The sequence below is a fragment of the Pagrus pagrus genome (assembly GCF_965226575.1).
Source record: "Pagrus pagrus genome assembly, chromosome: 24".
NCBI lineage: Eukaryota > Metazoa > Chordata > Actinopteri > Spariformes > Sparidae > Pagrus > Pagrus pagrus.
In genome coordinates this window covers 6,547,428-6,564,934 of record NC_140206.1, presented here as the reverse complement: position 1 = coordinate 6,564,934, position 17,507 = coordinate 6,547,428, and the positions used below count along the sequence as shown (strand labels likewise).

At 45.1% G+C, this 17,507-nt stretch overlaps 1 protein-coding gene across 2 annotated transcripts in view; it reads left to right on the top strand.

Moving 5' to 3' along the window:
• Nucleotides 1–1,593: 1,593 nt before the first annotated feature.
• The window catches only part of LOC311253285 (prospero homeobox protein 1-like), a 39,879-nt gene continuing 23,965 nt past the window's right edge, over nucleotides 1,594–17,507 (top strand). Inside the window, exons 1-5 of one of the 2 annotated variants that reach the window (XM_084347136.1) lie at nucleotides 1,594–2,351; nucleotides 5,436–5,851; nucleotides 6,035–6,685; nucleotides 6,980–8,215; nucleotides 13,215–13,322. In XM_084347136.1, coding sequence (XP_084203262.1) covers nucleotides 5,501–5,851; nucleotides 6,035–6,685; nucleotides 6,980–8,215; nucleotides 13,215–13,322 — 2,346 coding nt within the window. In that variant the 5' untranslated portion in view covers nucleotides 1,594–2,351; nucleotides 5,436–5,500. The remainder of the gene's footprint in view (nucleotides 2,352–5,435; nucleotides 5,852–6,034; nucleotides 6,686–6,979; nucleotides 8,216–13,214; nucleotides 13,323–17,507) is intronic. The other variant, XM_084347137.1, reaches the window with a different exon arrangement.

Below are 17,507 nucleotides of genomic sequence, written 5' to 3'. Positions count from 1 at the left end.
AACTGCATTTTTTTCTTCTCCCCCCCCCCCTCCAAATATATTATTTTTCTATAAGCTTTCATCACCCTGGGCGCAGTTGTTTCAAATGGGTCACAGCTTCTATTAAGCGGAGAGAGAGAGAGGAGAAAAAAAAAAGTTTGTGTGCTGCGTTGTGCTGGAGTGAAGTTGTCTGTGCCAAATAATTGGCGATGGGATCGTTAGAAAAACTGGGGCCTGCATGCGAGGACAACCTGCGTGGCACGAGAACGCACATCTGTCTCCTGGGGGGGGGAATATTTATCTGGGTTTTTTAATATTTGTATTTTTTTTCCTACATATTCAAGCGCACGAAACATCCGCAGAGTGCGTGATAATTACTGTATAACTTGGCCGATTATCCCCGCGCGTAATTAAGTTAAGAGGAGAGATGCCCTCCGCGGCTCTGACGCTGTTTTGTCATATTTGATAATGAGGAATGTTGGAGGAGAAACACCGCGATCCACTTTTGTGCGACCTCGTTTTTTTTTTTTTTTTTTTTGAACCAGGAGGAAACACAACGCGCAGAGAAAATTGTTGCATCCGATCTAAATAAGTTTGGAGTGCAGGTGCGCGTTTATTTGTGGAAGGAAGCGGGGTTTTTGTTCACGGTGTGGCATTCCTCTGCACAAATACGCACCGCAGAAATCCACATTTTTGCTTAAATCCAGCGAGTTTACGATCTAAATCCGCCTGGAAATGTTTTTAAAAATCAAATAAAAAAATGTATTCACACTTTTCTCACATATTTCCTCAAATTCCTTTGAGAATCCTCCAGGAACTCTGTCAGTTTCTCACCTTTTCTGTGCGCACAGGCAGAATTTGACCCCTTTCTTTTCTGCGTTTAGATTATTCTCATCAACAACTCTTTTCTCTTCATACATTTTTTTTTATTCTGTGTGTGATTTTGATTTTATTCCTGCGGGATTCACCCGCCGTGCGTCCCGCAGGAGCAGCCTGGGACGTAACTCGGTCCTGACCGGTGAGTCCTGATCCTGGAGGAACGCGTCGACACAACCTGTAGTTTTATTTAATTAGGCCCGACTGTGTTTAAATGTGTTTTACAGAAGGAAACGCTGATTTTACTGAGAAATACATTTAATTTCACTGCAGGCCTCATCGTGTTGCCTTTCTGGAAATACTCGCATTTCCCTGTGAGTGTGTTTTATTTGCAGCTCTCCAGGATTGTCCGCGAGCAAAACACTGCCTCCCCCATCAGCTCCGGGGTTTACCTGACCCCTGAAGAAGAGCAGAAGAGAGGAGGTCCCCCATCAGAAGAATCATTTCCTACAATTATTTTTATTTATTTTTTTGGTTGAACTTTCTTTGATCGATAAGAAGCTGCGCGCGGAGGCGCACGGTTGTTCCCAATTACGCACACGCGACTACAGCTGCAAAAACGCATAAAATGAGTTTCTGACTTTTAAAGAGCATCAGTGCAGAGAAAAGAATCAGATAAATGTTTTTATTAAAGAGGTTAATAATCATAAAGCTGAGTGAAAACACGAAAAACTGACATTTTAAAGTTATTTTTATTGGATGGAACAAGTCAGAAGAAATTACGCGTGTTCAATTTGCTGATTTGATCTGTTGGAGTGATTTTCACAAACTCTTTTTCTGTTAACAGTTAAAAAGAAATGAAACTTTGGAACAAATCGTGTTCAAACACTTCATAAAAAGGACAACAGCAGCGGCTGAAGTCGGATTTAATTTAAGCGATAAACGTGGGTTTCTTTTTTAAAAACCGTCGCTGAACCTGACTCTCAGTTTACCCTCCATCATCCTCCGCTCCTCTCTCCTCCCTCTCCGCTCTTTTCGTGGGGGCTCCTTATAAATAAAAAAAAAAAATCCACCGTCCCCCCCTGGTCCCTCTTCCTTATTGGTCAGGTGGAGCCGTTACCTCACTCCGGGGCCGGTGACGCAACGTCTTCACGTATCCTTCATGATGCGCGTCTCTTCTTGTTTCTTAGTTGAGAGTCTTGCCGGCGCTCGGAGGGGAGAAAGCGGAGGATTCTGGACGAGCGAGCTGGAGAGTGGCGGACGGACGCGGGTGCGCTCGATACTAAACACTTCCCATCCCGGGAGGAGAGCGGCGCACAAGAGCAACCTCTCTCTCTCTTTCTTTCTCTGTGTCTCGCTCACTCTCTCTCCCCCTCTCTCTCTCTCTCTGCCTCGCGCACACACACGCACGCCCGCGCGCACGCACGCCCCGCATACGTCTCCACTTCGTCCGTAGTAAATTACGGCATTGATCTTAACAGGCGAGCGCGGATCTGTCTCTTGTGTTCGCCCTTTCTTCGACGGAGCGACTTGGAGGAACCCGGCTCGACAGAGAAGTGAGTAGAAGCGCCGATTATTTACCACCGTTATTATAACACGACTCGTGGGTTTTTTATATGTTGGATGTGTGTGTGTGAGAGAGAGAGAGAGTGTGTGTGTGTGTGTGTGTCCGCATCGTCCTCGGAACTTAACTTCGGCGCTTGTTGGTTCATCCCGGTCGCGGCTCCAGATGGTTTTTAGATGAATTTTTGGACCGTTTCGCGAAACTCTTTACGCGCGTCGGTGTCCCTCAAATCTGACCGTCTGAAGTGTGTTTGTGAAATAAAAAGGCTCTTTCACCACCGATTTTGTTGGGCATCGCCGCGGAATCCGTCTTGTTTTGGATTTACGCACCGGCCGTCCACTTTTGGATTTCAGTTTTTAATCAACAAACAGATGAGTCAGATTTCCTTTATTGCGTTTCCTCGAATTAAAGCAAATAAACAGAATCCTCCCGAGTCCAAAATCAAATAAAAGTCAATTTCATCGATGTTTCGCGACCAAACTTCCTTTGAAAACAAGTGGATTTATCTCCTTCCATTCCCCCAACTTTAAGAAAACTTTACAAGCTTTGAAATAAAAGAAAACGCGTCATGAAAAGATGGAAATGTTTGAAACGTCCTGGACTCATCGTTGTTAAATCTCTCCATAATCTGCCGACCGTGCGTAAAAAGTAAAAGCTGGTGTTTTCTGTGTGGACAGCGGTGCTCTGCGCTCAGAGCGCACAGCGAGAAGTAAAGGATCCACTTCACACTTATTCCACCAATAATAACCACGATGTTTGGCTCCTCAGGAAGCAGAAGCTGTGCTGATAATGACCCAAACCTTTCACTTTTTAAATCATGTCCACCTCTGTAATTTTAGTTTTTAAATAAAAAGTCTGACACGTCCACACTAACATGCTGAAATTAAACCATCACGCCTTTAAACTGGAAACACAGCAGTTACAGTCATTCATCAGCTACTTCCCATTTCAGTTCTCGATTACAGAGCGAGTTATTCCTGCTCGTCCAATTCAGATTAAAAACGTGAAGTTTCTGTTTTGTCACAGAAGCCACACACTCTCACATCTCCTTTCGCTGCTCACCTTTCACAGTCACCTCGAAACACTAATGTAAAAGGTCTTTCACACTTCTTGTGTATTTAGAAAACGCGTCATATTGCGGCACGAACGTGTCCAAGTTGGATTTTCAAGTCGCAGGAAAGGCCATGAAGGTTTTTTCTCCTCCTCGGTTTGACCTCAGACCTAAATTTCAAAAGTTCCAGAGCTCTTTGGACCTCCTAATCTAAACTGTTTGTCTCTCACTCTCTCTCTCTGTGTGTGTGTGTGTGTGTGTGTGTGTGTGTGTGGAGCAAATAATGCAAACAGCCAGCAATGTGTGTATGCATGTTCTGTATGTGTCTGTGCAAGTGTGTGTATCTGGGTCACTGCCGGGCACTGTGTTGAGGGGCTGAGCGTTTTTTTTTTTCCCCTGAACGCCTCTCGTCTGCAACTCGGAGTCACATTCACACACTAACCCTGCCTGGAATGTATTTCATCTGCTAAACGGCCCTGCGGGGACACAACGGCTCGGCCGGCGGTCGCAAAAACATCCCAATCGTGTCCCTGATCGAGTCGGAGAAAGTTCAAATTTCACGTCCTTTTTTTTCCTTTAAATTCTCCTCGCTCAACTGGTGCGTTTGCAGGCACGGCTCGAGCGAACTGTCGCAGGAAAAGCAGGTTTTAATTTGTGAAATATTTGCCTGGACTTGACCCTGAAATCGCTCGCAAAACAGATGCAAACACGTAACGTGGCAAACGCTGCAAGTGCAGGAACATCACGTACACATTCACCTGTTTTAAAATAGCCGGACTTATTCCTGGAGATGCTTTTTATAGATTTTTTTTTGCCGTCCTCTGTTTAATTTGACCCATAAATCCTGAAAAGGTTCAGATTTTTGTTTCTGGTGAGAATATCTGGAGATTTTCTGCCTTCTTTGCAACATAATCCACTCAAAAGGCAACACTCGCGGATACAGACGACGCCAGCCTCTTCAGCGTTTCCCTCCCCCTGGGGATGGTTTAAGGTGTTTCCAGTGCGTCAAGAGAGAAACTTAACCTTCACGAGGTGCTCTCACCGCCACCACAGGTGTCCCTCTCTACGCTTTGCCGTACAAAAGATAAGATACATCCACTCGTGACAGAAAAAGGAAAACCTAGCGTTAAGTGTGCCGTACGTGAAGAACTTGTTAAAACGTCAAGTGGAAGCGTTTATAAGAATGTACCTCGTCAAAATAAAATTCTTCAATAACAGCCAAATGCACTGCTTATAAAAATGTAAGATAAGTGCCCGTTTCTTTCTAGTGTGAAGGAAACACTTTTTTTTTTCTCCCCTCTGACAATAAGAGAGAGCTTGTCAATGCTTCACAGCTCCTCACAAGATGCAGAAATCAAGGTTGGACCTCAGGAGAGAAGGAGGAAATGGGAAATGATTTTTGGTCATTAGAGGCAGGTGTTACTTCTCTGTGGGAATACATCCTTGAACTATTTTAAAGAGTGTGTTTTTCTCTCACAGTGGTTCCCCTGGCTCGTGGTCAGGAAACGTAATACGAGTGGTTTTTTTTGTGAATTTGGCTCGGGGGGGTTCGATCGATGAAACGTGGCTGCCACGTCCGTGTGTGTTGCTCTGAGTTTGTTTGAAATTTGTTGATATTTATATCTGTTATATGTCGTCTTGTTTGGTTTGAGTAACCCTGACCCCCGGTCAAAAACACTGAAGACAGTTTCCTGCATGAGATTTCTATATTTATTTTTGTGTCTTTTAACTGCGGAGAGTTAATTCTGGATCAAATCAAATAGATCTTTCCTTGTAAATTAAAGCCTCAAAAAGGCTGATTTTAGTTAAATGTTTTTTTTATTTTAGCGCTGATATATCTCACAATTTTAAAATATTATCCGTAACTTTTCTTTCTTCGAAGACGAGCAACATTTACATTAAATAAAGCTGCCGATTTGAATGTCTGGGCTTCCTTTTGAGTGACGAATGATCACTTTGAGCACAGTTTTGCCGAATGATAAAGATTAAAATCACAGAAATGGTTGTTTTCATGTGTTTGTCCAGGTAACTCCTCTCACCCTGCGTGTCTGCGAGGACCCCTGGTCATGTCCGCTTAGCTCCCCTGCGTGATGCCTGATCATGACAGCACCACCCTCCTAACCAGACAGACAAAGCGCCGACGTGTCGACATTGGGGTGAAAAGGACTGTGGGTAGCGCGATATTCTCCCGCGCCAGAGAGACCCTGCTCGACAGCATGAACCAATCGCACGGCATCGAACAGGACGGAGACTGCTCGTTGGTCGGCCACGGCCACGGGGGCACCAACGGGGACGGAGAGAAGTCGAATGTTTTGAGGAAGTTGCTGAAGAGGGCCAACTCGTATGAAGACTCCATAATGCCGTTCCCAGGTGCTACCATCATCTCTCAGCTACTGAAGAATAACATGGGGAAGAACGGAGGAAGTGACTCAGGCTTCCAGGTAAACATCCAGGTCATATAACAGATTAACTGGTTTCAGTTCCTTTTCTTAAATCATTGGCTTTAGTCACCGTTTAGCTGTTCCTACCCTTCCAGTCAACCAAACAATCAAGCCACTAAAGGATCTTGAATCCTCTGATCGGTTAAATCATTAATTTACTTTGTTAATTTCTTTTTAATTCAGTTCTCCTGTCCTCCATCACAGGGGAGTGGAGCTCTGTCCAGTGGTGGCTCAGAGATCCAGGCCGAGGACGCCTGCAGCAACTCCTCTCGTGACCGGGACAGCCCCTCCGACTGCCTCTCTCCTGGGCCTCCTCTTCCCCCTCCACCTTCCTCCACCTCCTTCGGGCGGCCGCCACCGCCTTCGAGCCATAACTCCCACACTCCCTCTCAGCCCCTCTCCCTCTCCTCCTTCGACTTGGACAGGCTGTCGGACGAGCACCTTCGCGCCAAGCGCGCCCGCGTGGAGAACATCATCCGCGGCATGAGTCACTCGCCGCTGGTCCGACCCAACCCCGGCGACCACAACCAAGAGAGCAACCGCGAGAACGAGAACAGCAGCAACAACAGCAACAGCAGCAATGACCACCGAGGAGACGGCAACAGCCACAACATCAGCGGCCACGATCACAGGCGGAGCGACGGCCCTTCCTCCCTCCTGAGCTCGCCGGGTTCGAGGGGCGGCGCGGTCAGCGTTGGTGAGGTTTACAGGGAGAATAAGAGAAAGCAGCGCCTGCCACAGCAGCAACACAGCTTCACCCAGCTGGTGTGTTCAAGGCAGGAGCAGAGACAGGAAGAGAGGCGGCAGCTCAAACTGCAGCTGGAGGACATGCAGGTTGGTAGCAGAGTCTTGAATGTCAGGGTCTAAAGGAAGGCCAACCTTTGAAAGTGGCTCAGATTCAAGGAATATGTACATGATATCGTAATCCTTCAATCTGTACCGAGAGAGAAGAAAAAGCTGTGATAGAAAATCATTGAGCTGGAGTTTCAAGTACAGCAGAACCAAGTGGGTTACTTATAATCTGAGGCTGTACTATGTTAATTTCTCCTTTAGTTTATTTAGGGTAACAGGCGACTTTCAGGGTTCAAAAGACGTCTTCATTAACATCCTTTCTCCTCTGTTGTTCAGAAACAGCTGCGTCAACTCCAGGAGAAGTTCTACCAGATCTACGACTCGGAGACGGAGGAAGAGGAAGAGAACGGCGAGAGCGGAGAGGCCGACCGAGGAAGAGAAAGAGAGGAAGATGGCAACTTGTCCGAGGACAGTATCCGCTCGGACGGCCTGGAGGAGAGGCACAGAGACAGAGGGCGGAACAGCCATGACGACCTGTCCGAGCTGGACCCGGGTCTGTTCCTGGACCGGGCCCGAGCCCTCCTCCGAGAACAGGCCCTGATAGACGGAGACATCGAGGAGGACGTGGACGGCAGGGAGGAGGAGGAAAGGAACGGAGAACGTGTGATGAAGAGGAGAGGAGGAACGGCCGGAGGAGGAAGGCAGCTGGCAGAGACGCTGAAGCAGGAGCTGAACTGTGCCGTGTCGCAGGTTGTCGACACAGTCGTCAAGGGCTTCTCCTCGCCCAAGCAGGCCGTCGGCCACCATCATGGCTGCCACAGCAGCACACCGGCTGCACCCTCCTCTTCCTCCAACTCGTCCTCCTCTTGTCCTCCACCTTTCGGTCCCCTCCCCTCCCTCACCCCGGACTCACGCTTTGGCGGTGGCGCCCTGGCACTCAGTTTGAACGGCGACGGCAGTCCCACTCCAAACTACCACTCCTCCAACCAGAGGCTGCACTGCTTCGGCGATGTGATCGTCCCGAGCCCGCTGGATTCGTTCGGTGGCTTGAGCGGCAGACTGAGCGGCGTGCCAACGCCCAACGACCAAACGGAGGCGCTGCCGCTGGTGGTGCGCAAGAGCGGTGGAGGAGGTGGAGGAGAGAATGCCAACCTCTCTTCCTCCCTTCCTCCTCCTCCTCACCATCCCTCCCTCCACCCTTCTCCCCTCACGGCCTCACTCGGGTTTAGCCCTCCATCGTTTCGCCACCCGTTCCCTCTTCCCCTCATGGGTTACCCCTTTCAGAACCCCCTGGGGTCACACGGTGGTGGTGACGGCTATCCCCCAGGGCCCAAGGACCACCATCGTTCCTCCCCAGATTCAATGGACATGACCCGGGAAACTGTCAGCCTCAGAACCAAAATGGCATCCCTCGGAGGAGGCCATCTCAGTCACCACCACCACCACCACCACCACCACAGGCAGAGCTCGCCGAGTCAGCACGGGCCAGAGGGTCTGTCCCTGTCCCTCATCAAGTCTGAGTGTGGGGACCTGCAAGACATGTCCGACATATCGCCGTACTCAGGCAGCACCGTATCCTTCATACTAAGGTTTCGTACCTGTCCGTGTGCGAGTGTGTTTTTTCTTGCATCAAAAAGTGCTTTAAACCATCAGAATGAAAGTAATCCTCACCGTATCAAGCTTTTAGTGTCACGTTAGGTCTGTTTTTAGAAGTAAAATTAGAATTAAGAGGGTCAGGGTTCGGGTTAAGGTGTCCCTCCAAAACACGTACTCATTCACCATCCAGTGCATTAACACTGACAAGACTCAGCGTACGCAAAGTTGTTTTTATGCACGCCATATCCACTCAAATCTATCAAGCGTGTTGTTGATGGACCCTACAATCCCACATGCAGCGCAAAAAAGATATAGAGGCGGCTCAAAGGTTCAAAATAACCAATAAATTGAGGACAAGGTTGAGCAGGCTCAATATAAAACATAAAACACTTGAAAGTATTTAAATCTTTTGTCCTGTTGTGCACATTTAAAGCTAAAACTACGTACATAGTAAAATTAAGTACATAGTACACGCTATTCAAGCTCGACTATGTGACCTAAACTATTAAGTATGTAATTTTAATTAATTTGATCTTATCATTTATTAAGTATGTCTTATGTTGAGCACGCTAAAGATAAAGACAACTTACTTCCCTTTTTTTTGTTTATGTAAATAACTAAATTAAATTTGTATGTCTTGCTCCTCAAGAGTCACATTTCCAACGCCGTCAAACACGCCGAGACCCACTTAAGAGGCAGCAGCAGCGGGCAGCCGTCAAAGAAAGTCTTTAATATCAATTAATCTGCATTAATTGGTTCCTGACCCTCTTGTTTCCTCGCCGAGCGGGGGGAAGATGAAACGGGGCGCGACGGGTCTTGCAAGAGGGGGAAGATTAAACAGGTCGCACGCTGCTCTCTCAAGCTCTTTTAAGTCTGTGCAGCAGGTTGTGGTGTTTAAAGGTGCTGAGAAAGGCTAGTGAGCCTCCTCCTCACACACACACACACACACACCGTCTGAGACACTCTTGTGCTGTTAGCTTCTCTTTCATCACAAAGACTTTGTACATAAACGCTCAAAGCAAATCATATTTCAGTCTGTCTGCATGCGTGTGTGTGTGTGTGTGTGTGCGGGTGGGTGTGGGGTAAGACCTTGTACATAGGAGCTCAAAGTTAATCATATTTCAAAGAGGAACAGGTGAACGCTTGGCTTTATTGATGGAAGCTGTCTAAATGTGTGTGTTTCGGGGGGTTTGTGTGTGTGTGGGCGCACATGAGAAGAAGCGTAATATCTAAAAATTCACACGTTCATCTCCTCTTTATGGCTTCTAAGCTAGCTGTCCCTCTCGATCCGTCTCCTCCTCGCTTTCATTTGTTGGCCTTCGCTCGCAGTTGCTCGGCAGCTGTGTGTGTTTTGCCGCTTCCGCACACACACACACACGTGCAAAACACACACTCCCCTTTTCACGGCGCGTGCACGAGGACAGGTGTTCGCAGGTAGCTGTTTATCTTTTTTTTCGTTTTCTAACCTTTCATATGAAGAGGGCTTCTCCCGGCGAACTGCACTCTGAGTCACACACACAGCGGAGAACAAAGCGAAAAGAAAAATAAGACTTTGAACCCGACAAATAGGAACTCCTTGCAGCTGCGATGGGGGGGATGTGATCACAGTGTCGTCTTCAAAGCCAATTTAGATGTTGCTTTAATTAAAAAAAAAAAAAAAAAAAAAGAAATATTTGACACGTCTCTTGATCCCGCTGAGCCGTTTCATTCCAAAATGCTTTTCCATTCATTTGGAAGAAAAAAAGAAACACAGTCTTTGAAATTGGACATTAGTATTTCAAAGATATTGACCACCCTTCAACCCGCGCGTTTTTTTTTTATTCTGGGAGGTAAAAGAATCTGAAATTGTTTGGCGATTTCATTTTAATAACTGCAATCTTTCACAATGAGTTAATTTAACTTTTATAAGAAATGCATCTTTTCTTCTCCTGAGCAAATTACAACGATGCCGGCGAGTCCTGAAATGATGTCGATGAATTGTTACTTTGGATGGAGAGAAAATTAATTGACAATTTATTCATCAGGCTTCTCCGATGTGAGGATTTGTTGCCTCTCTATCCTTGCAAATGGAATATCTTTGACTTTTATACTGGTGGTCCAAGAAAATTAATTTTATTTATATTATTTAATTAGTTTTTGAAAGTGTGACCAGCTTTTACTTTTCTTTCTGGACTAAATGGTTACTCCTAATTGAAAAGATGATGAAAAGATTGTTGGGTATCTTACATTTATCTGCGATTTTAATCATCTGGTTCCATATTTTAAACAATTCTGAAGATTATTTAAATTATTTATGTCACAATTAGGGATGGGAATTGATAAGATAAGATACCGTTGTCACTATGTGTACGATCCTTTATCGATTGCTTATTGATTCCCGACTTATTTTCTGTGCCTACACAGATTTCAGCGTCAACACAACTGTTTTATTAGAAATAGAAAGCACTCATCGAGCAAAGGATGTCGTTAAAATGGATTTAATTGTTCGGGCAACTGTTTTGTCGTCTCTGAGTCTGAACACAGTGTAGAAGAGAAAAAGGCAATGCGCGTGATCGTATTACAATTCAAGGCTTTACGACTAGCCACGCTTTGGATTGTCTCTCCCTCTCAGCCGTGAGTCCTTCTTGTTGAGTTTGACGTTATTGTTTTGCAATCAACACGCTGGCATCGATAAAAAATGGAAGGACAAGGAAGAAGGAGTAGAAAAAGCTTGGAGGCTTATGAGTCTGATGGATTGGACGATTTGGAGCCACGTTTTGTTTGTCGTCCTCGGTCAAAATGTACAATTAACAAATAGCTTCACTGCCAAGTGAACGTGCTGTACATTCATTGTGTCAATATGCTAAAGACTAAGACATTTACCACATTTTGTGGTTGTATTGTACAATACAAACTCTCTAAAGCCGTCCGGGCATCGATCATGTCTTACACGTGGCTTAAAGGATCAATTCAACCAAAAATGAAAAATCACTCATTATCTACTCAGCCTCATGCTGATGGAAAGTGAGGTGAAGGTTTTCGTAGTCCACAAAACATTTCTGGAGCTTCACAGCAAAACAGCTAAACAGCTAAACAATTGAAGTAGATGGGGACTTGTTTTAAAAACCTAAGAAACGACTGAAAAAGAAACATAAAATGGCTCCACACAGCTCATCCGGCGTAATCCAAGTCTCCGAAAGCCCTGAGATCAGGAATCGATTTGAAAAGACGTTTTTTTACACCCTCGATGTCAAGCTCATCCACCCACTTCAGATGTAGTGCGCGCTAACGCGTTTAGCTTGGGAGCTACAGTTTAGACTTTGGCATCTTTTTGAATCGATTCTGGATCTTCAGTACACTTGGACGACGCTGGATGAGCTGTGTGGAGCAGAAAGTAAAAATTTTTTGTGATTTCTTTTTGAACTTCTCTTTGTTCTAACTCATCATTTGTGGATTTAAGGCTTCAAGAAAAACCTGGCAGTTAGCTTCAGGTGTTTCACATTGATCAGCACACACACACACACACACACACACACACACACACACACACACACACACACTCAGGTCTGTGTATCTTTAATCCTTTGCACAGAACTGAGCAGATGTCCCCCATTCATTTATGAATTTATCCCCCCCTCCTTCCTCTCCTCCTCCCAATCCACCCCAACCCCCCATTCACACACACACACACACACACACACACACACACACACACACACACACACACCTGGCAGCAAGGTCAAGTTACAGCTGATACAGTGAGCGCTGCACAAAAACACAGACACACTCGCAGATGTGGACGAGGACGAGCGGCACACCGACGGGGAAAGAAGAAGGAGCTGCATTGTTTATTCACTGACTCACTTTAGCTACTATTACACACAAACACACACGCGCGCGTCATTCGCTTTTTGTGATGATATTGCTCCGGACTGTTTACTCTGAGTCATGCGCGTGAGGTTCGGTGTGTGTGTGTGTGTGTGACCTGCTGTAAACACACACAGTGACAGCTTGGTATGAATGTTAACCAGGTGATGGTGTTGTTGACGTATCCGCCGCTCGATGAATGATGGACGTCGTGTTATCATTCGCGAACGTGTAGTCGGATTACTTTCGCGATAAGTTTGATTTCTTTTCGTCGGGACATCCTTTTCCCCTGCTGGCTGATGCTCCTCTCTGCCTCTCTCCAGCCATATAGGGCCCCTGGGGTTTCTCTATGTGTGTGTGTGGTTGTGTTTGTCTGTGTGCTAATTGACCTTGCAGGGGGCTCCATTGATTGCCTCATCTTCTCTGATAGATTATAGGGCTGTTAATGTGGTGGGGAAATGGCAGCGTGGTGGGGCACAGCTGTTGTCACACACACACACACTCGCTTCGTGCCCCTGCAACCGGGGGCCTCCACAATTATTATTTTTCCTTGTTGAGACGGTGGGATCGACACCGGGGCTGCGGAGGGCGGCGAGATGCAGGGGTGAATGTGGGGTTTGGTCCAAAAGCCAGCAGGTGCTCGCGTTTGCTTTCGCAGAGAGAGCTGGTTTCCTCTTACTGTAGCGCCGAATTTTCTGTAGTTGTGTTTTCGCGGTGGTGCGGTCAACATCCCTCTTGTATCAGTAGCACTGGCTGCTATGGATTACTTTTTTAAAAACGAATGAATTATCAATCTGGTCTTTCCAGGTTTGAAGGCATTAATGTGAGAGAATGAGACACCATTTTCTAGTTTCCAAGATGGCTCCCCGGCCCCCGATGAGAGGCAGGGTTCACCCTGGCACAGGCAGCTAGTAGGGCGGACCCAAAGTGTTCAAAGAAAGGAAACATTACGACAACTGCGCCGAAAAAGAGGCAAAAGACTGATAAAGTAAGCGAGAAATTAAGCTTTCCTGTGCACATAAAAACAAGCGAGGTAGCAGTCGCGTTAGCATAACATTTTAAGATGATGACTCCTGCTGAAACTTTCCTCCACAACAACTTGCTGCCTCCTTGACACGTTATCACTCAGATTCAGGAGGGCTTGTCTCCAAACCACCTGAAGAAGGCCAAGCTGATGTTCTTCTACACCCGCTACCCTTCCTCCAACATGCTCAAAATGTTCTTCTCCGACGTCAAGGTAAGACTTTTTTTATTCTCTTCTCTCTTCTCACGGCTTCACCGCCCGACATATTCAAATCTCTTTCCATCTGACTTCACTGATCTTTTGTTTCCACCCTGAATGGTGTATTTGTGTCTCTGGAGACTGGAGGAGATAAAGAAGTTTCAAGCAGTGGAAGAGAGCTTAAACTTGACATACATGCACCGAACTGAAAAGCAGCAAATTAATGAATGATTAAATGTTTCAGGGAGCAAACAGGTGAAAATATGGAGTGTGAAGTCGTCTCTTGTCTGCTCTGATTTGTATTTAATGTGCAAAGGTAATATTATATAGTTTTTCAGTGGACATTCATCATTTGATCATATAAAGACACATTAAGAGATCAGAAGTTTAAGATTTAGCACAAGTTGCTCTGTTTCATTCAAAACTACATAAAGAAAAAGGCCAATTTTGGATCTTTGGAGACAGGAAAAAGTGACTCGTATCCTGACTTGTGACACGAGTGTGAACACAAAATTCAACGGTTCGAATCAGATCTCAAGAATCACGTCAGCGTATTTTTCGGTGACAGATGGGTCGGATGAGCTGTTGTAAACAGGTGCGAGTCTTTTTTTGTGAGGCGCTCAGGCCTTTATCTTCATCACGATCGCTCTCATCTCCCCACCAACTTCTCTCACACTCATGTGTTTGTGACTTTTGTGCATTTTCTTGTCTGATTTTATTCGGTTTTGTTGTTTTTGTGCGTATTTCCGTTACTCTGTGTGTGTGTGTGTGTGTGTGAGAACCTATAGCGCAGATGGGAGCTCCAGTCTGTCACGTCTTTGTAGCATAATTAGAGTTCCTGGCCTTAATCGGCCTGGGGTTTGAGGAGGGGGGGAGTGTTAACGCCCACTTTCCCTCTCACACACACATACTGTAACCCCCCCCCCAACACACACACACACACACACACACACTGACCTCAACCTCTATGTCCCGCTCACCCAAAACACACATACGACACTTTCACTCTCGCTCTCGCTTACATGAAACGAGAAGTTGAACTTTTCATTCAAAGCGGAAACAATCGCAGTACGAGTTGTGATTTTAAAGACGCACAGGTAGAAGAGAGAGAGTAGAAAAAAGGAAGAGAAAGGGAATAAAATCAGCGCCAAGACGAGGAAAATGAGTTGGAAAGGAAAAGGGAGATGATGGAAAGTAAGTGTGTGTCAGTGTGTGTGTGTGTTAAGGGTGTGTTTGAGAAAGCGACAGAGGGAGCGAGGGGAGGGTGGGTTGGGGGTGGGGGGGGACAAACAACAAATGAAAGGGATGACAACAGAACAACAGCTTTAAAACAAAGGCGCTGATTGTTTCGTGTTTACAGGCTGCTGCGTGTTTTGCAAAAGGAGCATACGGCTCCTCCATGGATTCAGGACGCTGTATTCAAATGAGCAGCCACACACACACACACACGCACGCACACACACACACACACACACCAGCTGGCTCATATCTGCGGTGACCACTTCCTCGTGGCAGTGCCACATCCTCATCGGCTGCCATGGCAACAAGGGTCGCTGTGGACACCGGGTTGCTAGGCAAACACAAGGTTGCTAAGCCTACCTGCTCCCAGTATGTGTGATCTGTCATTAACTGGGAGTCCATTAGGTGATAAAAGGCGGGTGTCATGGAGGCTGTTTACACCTGGTGTCAACACGTGTCCCCGGTGATCCGATCATGAGCGGACGGATCCACTGACTTCAGGTCTCACATGAGTCTCAAGTGAGCATTTGTGGTCAGGGCTCACTTCCCCTGCTTTGTATTCGATTAAACACCAACGTCACTTCTGTAACACAAATGTGTGTTGTTGACTTTGAGGAAACCGATTACGTAGACTTATAATTTTAACGTTGTTGGAACTTTTTAGCTCGTGCAACTTAGTTTTAATGGTTCGATCAGACTGTGTTTCATATGTGCGTCATCCACGAGAATCCATTTTGCCGGTTTTTGTGGCTTCTTCTTGTTGTTCGACACATATGAGCGTCCACTTCGGCTTTTCTGAGTGAATAAAATGACTTTTCTGCTAGTCTCAGCTTCCTAAAAGTGAAGATTTGCTGCTTTTCTTCGTCATTCGTGACAGTTATTGAAGAGTCTTTCGGTTTCGGACCGTTAACTGGACAAAAGAAGCAATTTGAAGATGTGATTTTTGGTTCTGGGGAATTGTGATGAGCTTTTTTTCACATTTTATTGACGAAGCGATTAATCGATAATGAAAATAATTGTTCGTTGTAGCCCTACGTCTGGTTGATTTGAACTCAATGCGTCCTCAATGTTTCTTGGGTGCATCACACCGATACTTACAGCCCTCTGCTTATGATCGGATCACTCCAGATGGATGTTAATGCCAGGTGTGAGCAGGTGTCCAGTTATATTTCTGTCTCTGACAATATAAGCAGAAAATTATGAACAAATGAATGAAGTGGTTGTATAAACTGTCAGTCCTTTCAAACTTAAGAAACTGTAAACACGTTACATATATTTCCAAACATTAACAGTGACGAGCTATGTGAGCTAACGCTAATGCTACCTTCAGATTTAACATAACTGTACGTCGCCAGAATTTTAAAGGGTCCCGTCAACCTTCACTTTGGGGAAAACAATTTAAAACTGTCATGTGCTGACATCGATCATTTCCCGTAATCAGCTTACTTATCATGTCTAAGTCGTACTTTCAATTATCCGAGTAAAGATGCTTAATATTTACGAGGCTTTGGGCTTTAATTTGGACAATGAATAATTAAGGACTGATGAGTTAATGCACGGGCTCAGAGTATGAATTTATCTTTTTGAAAATTGATATTGGCTTTTAAAACTAATCTAGTCTCCCAATCTGTGGGTTTATCTCCAAACTGATATTCAATTAATCTCTTCATCTCAACAAACATGGATTTAGATTAGAAGATATTTGCAGTGCTTTGGCTCGGCCACTTCGCTCAGCAGATGGACGGCATTACGAGCCCGATCTGTAACTGAATCAGAACCACAAACAAACAAACAAACAAACAAACTGGGATTTATCGGAATGGAAACATGTTTCTATAGGAATGTATTGTGTGAGCTCTGAGGAATAACAGCCAAGAATGAGGCTTTTATTTTGAAAACTATCAAAACCAGATAGTTTCCATTAGTTTTACTTGTTTTTCTTCTTCTTTCTTCTTCAAATTTGCAGAGGAAATTTATATTTATATTATAATCCCTGAGATTTTGAATGAACAGAAACTTAAAACAGAAAAATTTGACTTAAATAATCAGTTTGAGCCCTGCGAGGGAATGGCAGACCCCGCCGCTAACAATTAAAACTACTAAATAGAGACGTAATTACCTAAAGTATATATTCTATACAAAATGTCAGCATCAAATTGTACTCACTCAGATACCAGCCACCCAAATATGCCTGATTATTTTCATCTAGATCCATGCATTATATCCTGAGAAATTGACAAACATTATCGAAAACGGCCTCTATTGCAGTGTTAAAGAAAGTAAGAAAATATTGTTGGCTATTCACCAAAAGTTATTGTGATCTATTCTGGGTGGAGGACCATCCTCCATCCAAGTTTCCTGGAAATCCGTTTTGTAGTTTTCGTGTAACCCTCGCCACAAACCAACCGACCACCAACAAACGGACACAGGAACGAGAACCAAACCTCTGTGGCAGAGGCAAAAAGACTTCCTTTGCCCCAGGGCCACTTCTTCCTAGTGAAGTTGTCAAAATGGGTCACAGATGGAAAGTTTATTTTCAAAAAAGATTTTTTAAAAACACGAGAAAATAGTGCATTTTTTGGAGGGACTACTTTCAGATGCGGAAGAACACACATTTGGGGTTTTAGTGAGTATTCCCAGCACCAGGAGGCTGTATGTGGGACTGACTTACAATAAACTACAATGTGTGTGGTTGTTGTAATAAAGAAACATGTCACCCGGTGTGACGGTTCGACTCACTGATGTTTTTTTAATAGTCTGTGGACGACAATGACGCTCATGCCACAGAGGAACGGAGACGGTACTTGCAACTCATCGTTGTTGACAATAAGACGAGTGTATCTACAGTCTCGCCCTTCAAGGAAACTGTTTCTTATTATTCACATTTCATGCAAATAATGCTTTACAGTCAAATTTAGTTTTAATTGAGTCGTAATCCCACTTAATCCATCATATTTATCA